At 46.8% G+C, this 14637-nt stretch overlaps 1 protein-coding gene across 1 annotated transcript in view; it reads left to right on the top strand.

Annotated features, from left to right (window-relative positions):
* Positions 1 to 1110: 1110 nt before the first annotated feature.
* LOC8029227 (structural maintenance of chromosomes protein 1A) overlaps positions 1111 to 14637 on the top strand; it is a 68199-nt gene continuing 54672 nt past the window's right edge. Inside the window, exons 1-7 of the mRNA XM_029986463.4 lie at positions 1111 to 1311; positions 2822 to 2898; positions 5013 to 5156; positions 9349 to 9497; positions 10236 to 10404; positions 11855 to 11959; positions 12531 to 12638. Of these exons, the coding sequence (XP_029842323.2) occupies positions 1203 to 1311; positions 2822 to 2898; positions 5013 to 5156; positions 9349 to 9497; positions 10236 to 10404; positions 11855 to 11959; positions 12531 to 12638 (861 nt within the window). The 5' untranslated portion in view covers positions 1111 to 1202. The remainder of the gene's footprint in view (positions 1312 to 2821; positions 2899 to 5012; positions 5157 to 9348; positions 9498 to 10235; positions 10405 to 11854; positions 11960 to 12530; positions 12639 to 14637) is intronic.

The following is a 14637-nucleotide window of genomic DNA, read 5'->3' as shown; positions in this document are numbered from 1 at the left end:
AACGCAACTGCTTGAAACAGAAACCGAAACTTAACTGGGGATAAAGAAAGTTACCAAACGTTACGGGGCTGTGCGACCATTTTTTTTTTCAATCAACGTATTTGCATTTTTTTGAAGCCACAGAAAATGGGTATAATGTTTTTGTCTATATTTTAGTATTGAAAACGGCACGTGACCACTGAGAAGAGAGTGAACGCGACTCAAACCGGTCATTCTCGATCGGCGGTTTGCGGGCGGAAAGAAAACGAATTTCGAGCCGTAAATTGTTGGTAACGCAATCCTTTGATCCGCGTGTTTTGCCGACAACATGGCCGACAGAGCAGCTCGTCGCGAGTCACGTGGTACTCAGGGTTCCACGGGTTCCAGGAGGAGAACCCTTGGGAGAACCACTGAGAACAACACATCGAAGATCGACGCAACTCGGCTGATTAAGAAATAAACGCCGAGCCTTGCCGAGCTCACACTTTTTGAAACTAGCCTGTCGTGAAGTTGGTGAAGCACTAAACACTTTATGAAAGTTTTCATAATATTGGATGCGCGTGAAGCAGACGATTCTTTTATGCAGCGCGGAGATGGACTCTTTGGGTTGGCCGGAGCGGGTCACGCCAACGGTGGGACGTCGCCGCGTCGTTTGCTGCATGATGCCGCTCAGGCAACTTTTAACAGAAATAAAATTGCGCTACTCCCGCCCCTCCCTCCACCCTCGCTAGTCTGCTCCGAAATTGGGCTCTCATCTGTCATGTACAAATAAAATCCTTGGCGATGCATAAATACCCTGTCTGTGTTTAAAGTTGGCCTTATCAGATGCAAAAACAGCGTGTCTCCCAAAAAACGAAAATGAACAGTCCCCTGTAGGACTTGAAGTTTTCCTGTTGGCTGCCGGAGCCGCCCGGGAGCAGACTTGGCAGACTCAACACCTCACCAACCTCACACACAAGAGCGGTTTGCAGCACAATAGTGTAGCAGTTGGTGCAGTCGGCGAAAATATTGAGCGCTAGAATTCCACCAGGGAAACTTCGGCGCTCGCACGCTAGTCACTAGCGTGCGAGCGCCGAAGTTTCCCTGGTGGAATTCTAGCGCTCAATATTTTCGCCGACTGCACCAACTACCACACTATTGTGCTGCAAACAAACCAAGAGCTTTTTCGCGCGCTCTTGTGAAGTGTTGAGTCTGCTCCGGCGGCCAACAGCTGCCCTTACAAAATGGGTTACCTCAGGTATATTGAAGTTGAAAACTTCAAGTCCTACAGGGGAAAACAAATGATCGGACCTCTGAAGCCCTTCACTGCAGTGATCGGCCCGAACGGATCCGGTGAGTTAAGCCTAACGTAAAACTGGCAGCCAGTCGAGCAGTCGCCGAGCATTTGTTTACTTCCAGGAGAGGCATGAAAGCGCGAGGAGAGTACCTCCCGTCGCATCGTTTTGCGATGCAGAGATTAGGGACAGTATGTTCTGTTGCCAAAATAAACTTTGGGGCCAGACGAGACACGTCCTATGGACATCTTCGCGCACGCCGGTCGCCGACTTTGGAAGACTACTTGTTTTGGGACTCTTCACTTGTCGGTACTTTTACAAGGCATTAACGTGCACGTAGAAATATATGGATGAGTCTTTACTCGTAGACGCATGAAAGCCGTATATTCCTTGCTGGATTCGATCGCATGATAAACGAGTGATCGCGCTGGGAAAAAGTAAGCGAACTATGGCGCGTTCGCTGTGAAAAATACGGAGAAATCGAAAAACGGATGTTCTCTCCGCTTTCAGAGCTTTGCGCCGCAAAGGCAACAATTCCGAGTTCCTGGCCCAATTAACTGTTACAATCGGGGAGTCTGCCTTGCCTACGTACAGTTCGTCTGCTTTTTGTTTCATTGATGCCTTTGCTGAAAGTAAAACATGTTTCTTTCGTTCGTGTAAAGTTTTGACAGCTTCTTTGGTTATGCAAACTGAAACATAACTATTAAAGCTCCACAGCAAATTTTCTCACTAAAACGAGTCGGAAATATCGGCGCTCGCACATCGGGAGCTCAGACATCCACTGAATGGGCATTTAGGCGGTACATTTTACCTGGGGAAATTTCCAGGCGTAGCTTACCTCCTGCGAAAAGTGAGACAAACTTGCCAGGGCCAATGGTAGGCATGTTTGCAGACGACCAAGGTGGCGATGGCTCAAGGTTGGGCAGTATCGCGATAATATATAAAAAATACATTATGTGTCTATATATTTCTGTATTGCAATAAAATTTTTTAACTATTGTATTTCTGATATTTCTGTATTGAAATACATTTTCGGGTATATTCTTGGTATCGCGATACTATTGGGGCCAATGTATTATGTTACAGGGGTGAGACCAAATTGTGTCAGGGACATTTTGTTTTTGACTGCATATGACTCCCTTCTTTATTGTGCAGAAGTTGACAAATTTTTCCCACACTTTAGGTGGTCGACTATTCACGTCGATTCCAAAAGTTGAAGGCTCTGTCGACTCGCCCAACTAGCAGATAAAAGGATACGGGTTCCTTGAACTTCGCCCCATGGTGATGTTATAAGGTCACTGCTGAAAGAAGTGTCCGGATTGGACATAATCATAGTCACTTCTCGAGGTTATTTGGAAGGACACAAAACTGATTTAGATGTCCCTGGGGTTTTGTCTCCGAAAGATAAGAGATGCCGAAATAAAACTGCACTCAAGCCACAGTGAAAAGTCGCTTGCTTCCCCTACTACTTCTCAAACTACAAGATGTGTATTCTGCGTTTAATTTGATTCGAGCTTAATTCAGGCTCAAGCATGCAGTGAGAACTCGCTTGCTTTTCATTTTCTCAGGAAAGTCCAACTTCATGGATGCCATCAGTTTCGTGCTTGGAGAGAAAAAGAACAGTCTGCGCGTGAAAAAGCTGAGTGTGAGTATTTTTCTGAGGCACATGGTTTAAATGTGTTTCAGCCTTGATAAACAGTGCTGCAACAGTTTGTGTTGTCTTTTGTCTCTTTAAGCCATCTTAAAGGGATACTACAACGAAATTTCGCCGCCTATTTTTTTGGTTTATATGTGTTCAAAGGAGCAGTAGCACATCGAACATACCAATATCTTGTTAAAAAAGTTGCGAAAAGGAATTTTAACACAAATTAAACGATTAGCAAAGAGCACCTGATGGATTTCGCTAACGCCTCGTTTCTAATGATCGTCTAGGAACCTTGAGAGGTAGTGACGTTAATTGTCTCGCCTCCGGCCACGATGAGAGAAGAGGGGAAGGAGGAACTCCCCTCTTCCCGAGAATCCCTTTTGTGTGACCCAGAATTCTCTATTGTCCCTCTGCAAGATTATCGAAGATTAACCTGTCAAGGCCCGTTCACACTCTTGCGACCGAGTACGACTGAGAGAGACGAGATCTCTTACAACTTCTTAAATGTTTCTAGAATGAGGGGACACACTGACATTGTGGCGCCATCTATGCGGTGACCCTAGAACTGCATTTCACAAAAGCGAAGGTTTTGCGGGATTTCCGAGGTCAAATGTGCGTAATACCCATAGAAAGGCTCGTTTATAACATTGACAAAAGTTTTTCGAGCCAAAAAAGAAAGAATATTGCGCGAGAAATAAAAAAAAAATATGCCGGACCGCCGAGTTTACACTGCTTCCCAATAGATGGCGCCAGTGTGTTCTCTGGTTTAAGAAGTTTTAAGGAACCCAGGTTTAAGAGGTCGCAAGCAGTCGCAAGAGTGTGAACGGGCCTTCACTCAAAATTCGTACAGAAGCAGCCGCTTCGGTGGCTGGGACGACTCTCGACGTCATCCTTGCCGTGGCTTTGCTCGTCCCGAGACGAACTACGTCACAATTGCGTTGGATGTCACGATTGCGTTGGATATCACGTGTTTGCCGCTGGCTGTTCTTCGAGCGCTTGTCAGAGTGGGCCGTTTATAACGAAAAATACAGCCACCAGGCTTAAAATGCAAACGTGCGATTGTCATCTCCGGATATTGTGGATCATATTCAACATATTTTTGAACCCGACAGGTATATTTCCAATTTTATTGAAGTATCCCTTTAAAGTGCAACCAATTTTGTTGAAGTATCCCTTTAAAGTGCAACTCCACTCAGTTATGAAGATTTCGGGATAATGAGTGATTTCATATTAAAAATCACTAGTAAAATACACTACGTCATTTGCTTTCTGAAAAATGGGATATATATCATTAAACCCAATTTTAAACACGAGCAGAAATCAAAACTGAAACTTCGGCTCAGTCCGGCAACATTGGCCTTGGGCTGCCAAGACCATGGCTATCATGTGATATGAGATGTCACATGGTTTTCTACGCAACGACGGGCGAGATTGGGGTGGTGTATGCCAGGCACCAATGTCGTCTGCACCGCACTCTTCACCACGTTTTGGTGTCTTCAACATTCTACGACGTCTTCACAACTATGGCATAAGTCTGCGCACATAGTGTCCGTAGCGTGAATGAAACTCCGAGACAATAACCACAAACGGTGATACAATGAAGCGGTTGTGACGAGAGAGACAATGGTAATGGCGTAACCATAGCGAGACGACCGGTCAGTTTAGCTCAATGTTGGCTACGCCCATGCCATAGCCTTGACTGTGCTGTTGGTTGCGCTTCAATTCGCCCGCTCGAGTCGCCCGATTTCGGCAACTTGGTGAGTTGCTTTTGGTCTAAAGGCAAAGTTTGCCTTTAGACCAAAATCTTTAGGGAGTGGGGCTTTCCCTGGGATATTACAATAGTTGCGGGGAGTGACCCTTCCCGACTCTTGGAGACTCCGATTTCACAGTCCTCTGCGCTAGTCCTGTGGTTGCTGTAAAAGTTTGATAGTTTTTTTCAGCCAATGCGCAACTCTGCTGCAGAAATCGTAACACCATAATCTCGTGCTTAAAAAAAGTAATTTTTTTTTAGGTGCTAGTATTCTTTTAATGCTTGCTATGAAGCCCTGCTTGAAGGAAGCATTCTTGGTGTTGAAGCAAGATGATCCACACTCCGCTCACTGATTGGTTTACAGGACCTGATCCACGGAGCTCCAATCGGTGCTCCCGTAGCGTCCCGGGCTCACGTGACTGCTGTGTACTGCAACGAAGATGACACGGAGACGCACTTTACGAGGATCGTCATCCACTCTTCGTCAGAATTTCGTATCAACGACGTGGTGCGTTTTCAGAAGTTGATGCTGAGAGTCTCCCACAATATTGTCATATACTAGCTAGCCTGGTGTGTGATGAAAGGGCTCAAGAAGGGAAATAAAGTGAGGGGTAGCAGTACAACTCACTTCACCGTGAACAGTTCACATGGGTTTAAACAGGCACTCAAGTGCTTTTTGTACAAGCTTGTTTTTGATGGTATATTGTTTGTTGACACTTTCTTTGGGGGCGGCGGGCACCTTTAGTTAATTGCATGCAGATTCCGAATGTTGCTATTCTTGTTCTTAGGTGCGCTGTACATTATTATTTGAAAAAAAAAAAAAAAGAAGAAATGAAATTTTTGGGTGTAGGAGACGTAATACAGCAATATTGTTTCAAAAAGCCGTCCGACGGCGCCCCCAGTGTCTGCTCCAGGGTGCGGGAAGAGGGGCATATCACAACCTTTGATTTGATTTTTAATAGGGAAATCGGCCGCCCCTGAGTAATTTCGGGTTTCTTAGGATGCTTAGAACCTGCAGATTGAGTTAGAATGCCATAAATCTTAAGAACTGTGATGGTCTCTGGATGTGCTTCTGCCCATAGTTGCAATCGTGAATCTCCACTAGACAGATCAGCGTGGCTCCGTTGCGAAAACACTGCAATGTCGCCTGCTCAAGGGTGCGTGCTTTGCAGCAGGATGGATTATCAATGTTGTCTTTGACAGGATAAAAGATATTGAAATACCTTTGTTAACTGTGGCTGTATGAAGGATTGGGATTTTTTTTATCATAAACTAAATGTGTGCGCTGGTTTTTTGTGGGTGGCAGCGCACATTTAGATTAATATCTGCTACTGTTAAAGTAGTCACTCCCGCACACAAGATACATTTGCATTAGGTCCACTCAGTTGCCCGCCATTTCTGCAGAGGAAACCTCTTTGCATATTCTTTTTGTGTAATGTACAATGCTGACAATGTATAACACTCGCGATGAAAACCCAGATAGTGGACAACAGTAGTCCCATTACACTTGCCTATACCTGATGCACCTGGTGCACACCACCATATTCAATTTACCACTGCAGCCTATTCTAGAACACATGCCAGAAGTATCGGGTGCCTAGAGACGCTTTGCAGCAGCTGTGCATGGTCGCCGCCATAACTGACCTTCAGTTTTTGTTTCCTCTTATTACGTTTACTTCACTACATTATTACCACAGCAGGCTAGGTCATTGCCATCCTAGATTTAATTATGTCTTTCTCCCCAGCACTAACCTTTGTGGAGGCTCGTCCACACCAATTTCAGTGGCTCGGTATCTCGGTAAAACAAGAGAAGGTCAGCAATGGCGGCTGTATTCTGGCGCGTGTGTAAAGCGTCTATACTTCAAAAATTGGCACCTGTAAATAGATGAAAGAGCGTATGATGCGCTCACTGCACTTATCTGCAGATAGCGCCGTTAGTTACAATCATTGCTAACTAGGTCGTCTGCAAACATGTCTGCCGTTGACCGGAACAAGTTTGCTGATCTCGATTTTTGCAGGAAGGGAGCTATGCTTTGACATTTCCCCAGGTAAAATGCACAACCTAAATGCACATCCGGTAAAAGTTTCAGCTTTCTGTGTTCAGGCAATGATTTTTCCGGCTCGTTTTACGGTGGTAATATCCATTGGTAGACACCCTCTAGGCCCTTTTTCCGCTTGCAAACACAAGCTGCCTCTTGGCTCCCAAGAGACTTCAGGTCACTCCTTTTTTGGCAGGCCTTCTGAGCCTGTGGATGTCAAAATGTTCGAGGACGAAGTTTTATGGAAGTCACAAAGTCGGGGATTTAGTGAGGTACTTGCTTCTGCTATTCAAAAAGTAAAGCCCGGTTCAAACAGACCCGGACTGCAAACCCGGGCGCCGGAACCCGTAGTGACGTCAGCGCTCCCTCCGTACGGGCGGTGACGTAATTACGGCTTCCGGCACCCGGAGTGAAGAGTTGAAAAATTTTCAACTTTCTCCTTCCCGGGTCGTGACGTAGGTTTCCGTATTTTCTCCGCGGCCAATCAGCGCGGCGTGCCATGCGCGCTTCCCTCCTCCGCCTTCCTTGCCACCGGTGTGCAAATGCCTCAGACGCTTTGTGCTTGCTTGCAAGAAAAGCTCCGGCGATGAACTTCCCGCCCGTCTCCGACGCGAGGAAAGCAGCTGAAGCTGCAAAGAGTGCCGCTGCGTTTGACGTACCCGAGAAAGCCTATGGATTAGTTCAGCTAGTTCAGCGGTACCCCTGGATCTACGACAGGTATCGTAGCGACCACAAGGACCGGGACAAGTGAAAGAACTCGATACTGCTTTTAATAATTTATTGACACGGTTTCGGAGACACGGGGGTGGCTGCAACCCAATGAAACGGCATCTTCAATGCAAATATGAGTGGCCTTTAGAAAGGCCGTTTGTAGAGGCAGGCAGTGTTTGACTTGACTGACTGCAGAGAGACCTGGAAAGGCAGTGGGATGTTATTAATAAGCAAATGTGCTAAGCTTCCAGCTTTGAGGGCATGCTTGTTCACTACACTTGTAATGAAGCAACTCATTTGTTCATTTTCTTTTTTTTTTTTTTATACACAATGTTTTGCCAGCCTTGGGCACTCTGCGACCGACAAAGTCCCCTTCCCCCCCCCGAAACAAAATCCTTGCTACGTGCCTAGCTGCAACCATTGTGTGTGCGAGCTACATCCGGCAAAAGGTCAACGACACTGGTACGCGCTGCAGACCAGTTTTTAGGCAGTACTGTACGACCGCTCGCCTAGGGTCTTTAACACCCGTCACGCAGTAGTGAAACACAAACGTCTGCTGGTACGATGCTCATCCAGATCGAAACGGGCAGGGGTGGGGATCGCACCCAAGATCCCTGGGTTCTGCAGCGCGAGCTTTCGTGCAGAATTAAGCAGCTTGTAAGCACACACCATAGCTAGCACAAAGTACAAGGAAGCACAACGGGCTTCGGTCATACATGCACTCAAAGGAGCACAACACCACGACCAGATTTAGTGGACCGAAAGAGTGTTTCGTACGAGCTGCACATGTGCATGCCATTGCTATTTTTTTTATAGCACAGACGCAGTAAAATTTGACAAGCGTGTGACTCTTACGAAAGCTGCTCTCGTGATCCTGCCACGTTAAAAATGGTATAAAGGTGCTTTTACTGCGGGAGCACACGCTCCAGGTGAGTATACCTGTGAGTGACGTGCGGGCCCACGTGGAATGCCACTTGATATATAACATGAAAATAATCCAAAATAAAAAGCACCACACCCTACCTGGCTCGTGACATTCGGAAGCACTCGAAGAATTCTCGGCCGTCGGGGTCTTCGAACATCTGTCTCACGATGGTGGCATACTCGTCAAGCATTTTTTGAGGCTTCAGGAGCTCGCGGACGGCCTTTCGCTTCTTCTTTTTCTTCACGCTCCGTAGGTACTGCTCACACGCAGCCGCGGAAGTAGTCAGCCGACGCCAGTTGATAGTTCTTGCATTTGTGACGCACCTCACTACACAAAGGTTCACAAGTGAGGCAATTCGAGCTTCGTAGCCGGGATCCTGCCGAGACGACGCCATCACGAAACAAAGCGTGTGCCGCTCTAGACGGAGCGCGCCGCGCGTCCGGGCTGCCCGGGCGACGACCCGACTTGACGACAGCCGCTGATTGGTTGCCTGGGGAGCCGCCTTGACGTCAGCTCCCGTATACGGGGACCCGTGCCGCGCGCCGTTCAAATCAAACCGTGACGTCGGCTCCCGTAAACGGGAGCCGGAAGTAATTACGTCGGTACGGGTTCCGGCTCCCGGGTTCCGTATTCCGAGTCTGTTTGAACCGCGCTTAAGAGGGGATCGGTCGCCTCGCAGGAGTAATAAAATATCAACAAATATCTCGCTAACCAGACCTTTAGTTAACCTTCTGGAGAACTGGTCACAAAAAATTTCAGGGACGTTGCAAGAAGTTGTGCTGCAGTGAAGATTGTTTGTCTCCTCTCATTTGATTAAAAGTTCTCAGGAATGTAAATTGCCAACGGTGCCTCCTTCTGGCGCTTTTAAGAAAAGGGTCTATACATTGCCCTGCAGTTTTCCGCACCACGTTACGCTCTACCGCGCCGTTGTAGGCTGGTGTGGGTAAATTCAATGAGCCCAATATCGTTCCATGCCAGCATCGTTGCAGCTTTGTTGACCTGGCCCGAATGTCTTTGCGGCATAGGTTGTTTCCCTGGACGAGTACCTGAGTCGATTGGAAGACTTGAGCATCAATGTAAAGGCCAAGAACTTCCTGGTCTTCCAAGGGGACGTGGAGACCATTGCCATGAAGAACCCCAAGGAACGCACCCTCCTCTTCGAAGAGATCTCCCAGTGAGTGCCCACTGCCCGAGTTTCTCCAACGCAGTGCCCTTCATTGATGTTGCAACGCAACGCAGTGCGTTGCGTTGCAACATCTGCAACGCAACGCATTGCAGATGTTGGAAGAACTTGGTTTTGTCCAACGCTTGTGCCGTAAGCGCGACCCGAGTTGAGAAATCATAATGTTTATTTTTCGCTCTCTATAAAATGAGACACCACCCTAGTACGATTATCCTAATGCTGTCATTGAAAATATCTGTAGACGTAGCCATCTTATTGAGAAGAGCAGTTTTGCCTGTTTCAACTGCAAAGACTTTAACTTTACAAGTTTCAATTAAAAAAAGCATTTCATTTTTTTTTTTTTTAGTTTCAAGGTTGGGAGTGGAAATTCCACTCATAATCCAATCACACATAAAAACAACAAAAAAAAAAACCCCAAAAAACCCCCCCTATTTTAGTTTGGAAATTTTGGAGAGTAAAACAAAAACATTGACTACCAGGTCGCTGCAAAGCCGTAGGGAAAAGTTATAAAAGTGGATGAATTTAAAGTGACATAGCGGCTGACAATCTGAGCAGGTACGTGGGAAAATTTCTAAATGGAATTACCACGGACAGCTCATTAAAAACCGTTGCCTATGCAAGCAGTATTTTCCCGGCAAGCTGCCCATACAAATTGGTTTCTGGGTTGCTCTCGGGTGCAGCCTATATAGAACCCGTCTCGTAACGGAAGTTGCGCGTGGTGCCCCCCAGTTCTCTGGACCACAAGGCAGAGTACGAGCAGCTGCGCAATGAGATGATCAAGGCGGAGGAGGACACACAGTTCTCGTACCAGAAGAAGAAGGGCATTGCAGCCGAGAAGAAGGAGGCACGCCTCGAGAAGGAGGAGGCAGACAAGTACCAGCGGCTCAAGGAGGACCTGGTACGCCTCTTTGGTACCTCCCCAGTACCTTCGTAGTACCTTTCTATAGTTCTTTTCATCAGAATCTTTGCTAAACTTGCGCTAACGTTAGTGCTAACATGCGCTAAACTTGGGTGCGTGATCCTAAAACTCCCTAATGGGAAGGTGAAGAATGATGGAATAGTATTTCAGAACATTGTTTTTTCGGTAATTGCAAAATTGGTCTGGCCAACAACATTGGCTACCTTCAAGACAGTAGTTACATCGCGATTAAAGCCAGTAAGTTAACAAGTTAATTATCATATATCAGTTAATTAACCAAATGATTGTGACTGTTATCCTTCCGTTGAATATTTTCTGGTCTTAAGTCAAGTGCAGACAGTATGCAGGTAAGAGCCACCTTTTTATTGAGTCTATGTAAAAATTGACGAAATGCCTGTCTTTTATTACAACCAGCTCTCTTCACTGCTTTACACTTGTATCATGAGCTCGTCAGTCTTTTTCGAGATGCCGACAGCTTTAACGACCACGGTTGGGAGTCTGGCAACTGGGAAACGGCATGTTCCCTCTGCCTGTTGTGTCTAGGGGTGTCGCGAACTTTTGTCGAACCAGATTTTTTGGTCGAACTTTCGGGGTTCGACTGGGTCGAACCGGTTCGACGAACCTTCGAACTTTTCACCAGATTCGACCGGTTCGACTTTGTGGACAGTGTGGCCAGACCTTGATACAAGCATGTCTAGGTTTGGAGAATTTCTTTTCTTATGCAAAGGGTTATTTTATTTTGTGAACAGCTGCAATTGAAAGAAACTAATTTTATTCACTGAAGAAGTCAATAACTTAAATTTTAGTACTGTATTGACTGAAATAGCCGATCAGCGCTGCACTTAATTCATCTTTTAGCCATTACCAGCCAATCCGAAGCCAACTGGCCAGCCTGTCGCGCATGCGCACACGAGTCGAACCTCAATACAAGGTTCGACGAACTTTCCACTAAAAGTTCGAAAAAGTCGAACCTGGTCGAACTTGAACCGCGGCCGGTTCGCGACACCCCTAGTTGTGTCATTGACACATAACAAACCATGACCGTCTCATGATAAGATAGCTTGCCATGATGTGTTAGAGCGAAGTCATCTTTTAGACTTGTTCTATCGTTTGTTCACCATTAAGCTAAAAGTTGTACATTAATCTTTCGCCACGCGATCATGCTCCTGCCCACATCCATGCGCAGGAGGCGGGGTCTGGTAACGAAAGGAAGGCGTTTGATTGGTCCTGCAAGCACATGGCTCCCACTGCAATGTCAGCTCAAGGAGTAATGGAATATAGAGAGCCACAGGCCTATCCATTAGAAAAATCCTCTCAGCACTATAAGCGGGTCAAGGCTAGGTTTTATGTTTTAGGGGGTAGGGAAACGTGTTTTCTCTCTATTGTGGCCGTCCTTTCTGAGTCTGCTTAACCTGATTGGTTGTCCCAGAACGAGCGCCAGGTGGTGTGCCAGACATTCAAGCTCTACCACATCCAGCAAGAGCTGGAGCGCCTCAGCGACGAGATGAGCCACAAGACCACGGAGCTGCAGAAGGTGCGTGGCCTGCCAGCACGGCTGTTCTCCTGTGTTTTTCAAGCTGCTCATGTTTTGGGGTCTTCGATTTTGAGCCAGACCCAATTTTCTCCCGAGCTGTCTTTGTAAGACTGGAGGGCCCTTATTTAACCTCTTAGGCTGTCACATTATTGCTTGTGGACTGGACTTCATCTTGTTTTGTCTTGTCTCCAGAAGTCACGAAAAATTGGAAAAAAAAAGCTGGGACACTAACAGTCAGCTATTGCCATTCTTTGTGCATCATGCTCGTTTGAAATACTATGAATTAAACTTTGGATATGCCTTTTGTGTGGAGAGCAGCAGACGAGAGCCCAGAAAGAGATGTTATCAGAAAGGCCGTTCGCTACATCTTTACTTGGATGCATCTTACGCGAGGGCCACCATGGCTTCAGAGTTGTAGTGCCGGTCTTGAGACCTGCGACGGAAAGAAGGTCATCTTGTCTGACAAGCGTGCAATCTAGTTTTCAATGTCTGCACATTGGTAGAGGAATGCACCGAGCTTCACAAGAGAGGCCAAGAGTGTTGGAATGCACGGACCGTTTTTCCCCTGCAGGTGGTGAGGCGAAAGGAGAAGGTGGAGGAGGAGGTGAGGGACAAGAGGAAGGAGCACGGCAAGATGCAGCGGGAGATGGCCAAGATAGAGCAGCAGATACGGGAGGCCGTGAGTTTCCTGCATCTCCTTCCCTCCGTCTCTCTCTTTCTCTTTTTACCTCTTGTTTTCTTTTAACTTTCCCTTCTCTCTTGCTTCCTTGTTTTTTAAATTTTCGCTGACCTCGTTTTTTGTAATTTTCGTCTTATTATTTGCTTTCCTCACTCAATTCCCCAAAGAGGTTTTTTGCAAATGAAGCATAGAAGCTGCTCTTTCTTCTGCGACACTGCCAAGCTGTTCTTTCTTTTTTTCCTGCCGAACTTGTCTGTTTGTGAGCTGCCTTAGCATCTTGCAATGATGGCGCAGTTAACTCGCAAGCTGCTCGTTATACAAATGCCAAGAAAGGCGAGGGCTCCTTGGCCGTCCCTCAAATTTCGAAGCTACAATGTTTGAAGAGTCCCAAGGCTAGGGTCCATTTGTGACTCATATTGGGAATCCAGAAAAGTAATGCTGTCCTGCTTCAGACGTTCTATACTGCCTCTTTTTTGATTTGGCTAGTCATATCGGTATTATCGACAGTTGCGGAAGCTTCGAGCAGAATAATCCAAATTGTCTCTGTAGTAGAGGGAACCTACCATTTAATAGCCCGACATTTATTGCAATGGGAATGGATAAGTGAACATATTGGTAAACCTCACTACAGAAGAAACTCTTTAAACCTTTGGAACCCTTGGAATTGGTTTCCTTTGTCGGAGTTTCTCTTATTAAAAGCAGGTGAACCCTACTTAGAGCCAAGCATATAAATGGGTTGGGTTCAATTCGTTCCTGTCATTTGGGAGTTCCTCTTAGAAGAGTTGCCTCTAATTTTATTGAAGTCCCGCCGCTTCACTAAATGTCCTGGCACTGTTGTTGTAAGCCGTGACCAACCTGCAGCTCCTAGATAGCGAGGCCGTATTTCTAAACCTTTTATGTCACCCTCCATACACAAACTCAACTCTGTGACGTCACGGCACAGTGGTGGCGCGTCGGTCGGTCGCACTTCCGGTCTGGGGCTGTGGGTAGAAGTCCCCATGCCAGACGTGTATTCCTGCGTTGTTTTGAAAGGAACCAGACAAAAACTTGACTTCTCGTCAAAACGCCGTGACTGGGGTCGTACCAAAAGTGTCGAGAAAAGTGTGAAGGTCAGTTTTCACGTGCTCGGTTCGTCCGAGAATCTGGATATGTGCCGTGAAAAGGGAAAAGCAGACGCCGTTGGACAACGATTGCTTGGGCGGAAAGCACTTTGGGTTGAATTCACGGATAATTGTGGTCATCAGATTTATTTGTTTTGTTTCAACATGAACGCCAGAAAACCGTCAAGTTGTGCGGACCACCTGTGGACTACGTTTAGTGCGTCTTTAAGTTCAAACGGCTGTCTGATCGTTCGAACTGTCGTCTGCTCTTTCAAACGTTTCTGCTTGTCGTCTGCTCTCTTAGACGACGCCGGCCCGTAGACCAAATGTTGGCCCGGTACTTGCGATAAGAAGCAAGTGCAGGCCTCAAAAGACTTAAATTTGAAGGTTGGTAAGCAGGCTCGATGTAAACAGTAGATACAAGGAGATGTTGATCATTGTTACCAGTGACCATCACCGACTTGTTATTCCTAACTCACTTGGTCCGATTCTGCTTGCGATTTTCAGTTTCGACGTCGACTATCTCAGCTACGGTTCACGCTTTTGCAGCCCGAGCGGTGTCGCGACTGAAAATTGCGAGCGAAATCGCATCATGCGAATCAGGCTTTAGCGTACATACTGCTGCGTCCACGCGGAATGAATCGCCACATGTCACATTATTCACTCGGAAGTTTTGCAGTGTAACGAGCCTCGGTAATTCCCCTGACGCTGCTCACGATAGTCAGACATCGCCAGGAAGACATAGAATCAACAATTCGAACGCGAAAAAGGGCAGGGGGGCTCACACTGACGCCGACAACATTGCATTCCAATGGTTTGTTTATGGGCGACGGCGAGCTTCTTGCCCACACCCCCATTGCGCATGCGCAGCGCCGGTGGCGTCTGCTAGGGGCGCTCTG

The sequence above is a fragment of the Ixodes scapularis genome, unplaced genomic scaffold, assembly GCF_016920785.2.
Source record: "Ixodes scapularis isolate PalLabHiFi unplaced genomic scaffold, ASM1692078v2 PGA_scaffold2__306_contigs__length_199485367, whole genome shotgun sequence".
Lineage (NCBI taxonomy): Eukaryota > Metazoa > Arthropoda > Arachnida > Ixodida > Ixodidae > Ixodes > Ixodes scapularis.
Note: the sequence above shows the minus strand (reverse complement) of the source record. Positions and strands in the feature narration are given on the sequence as shown.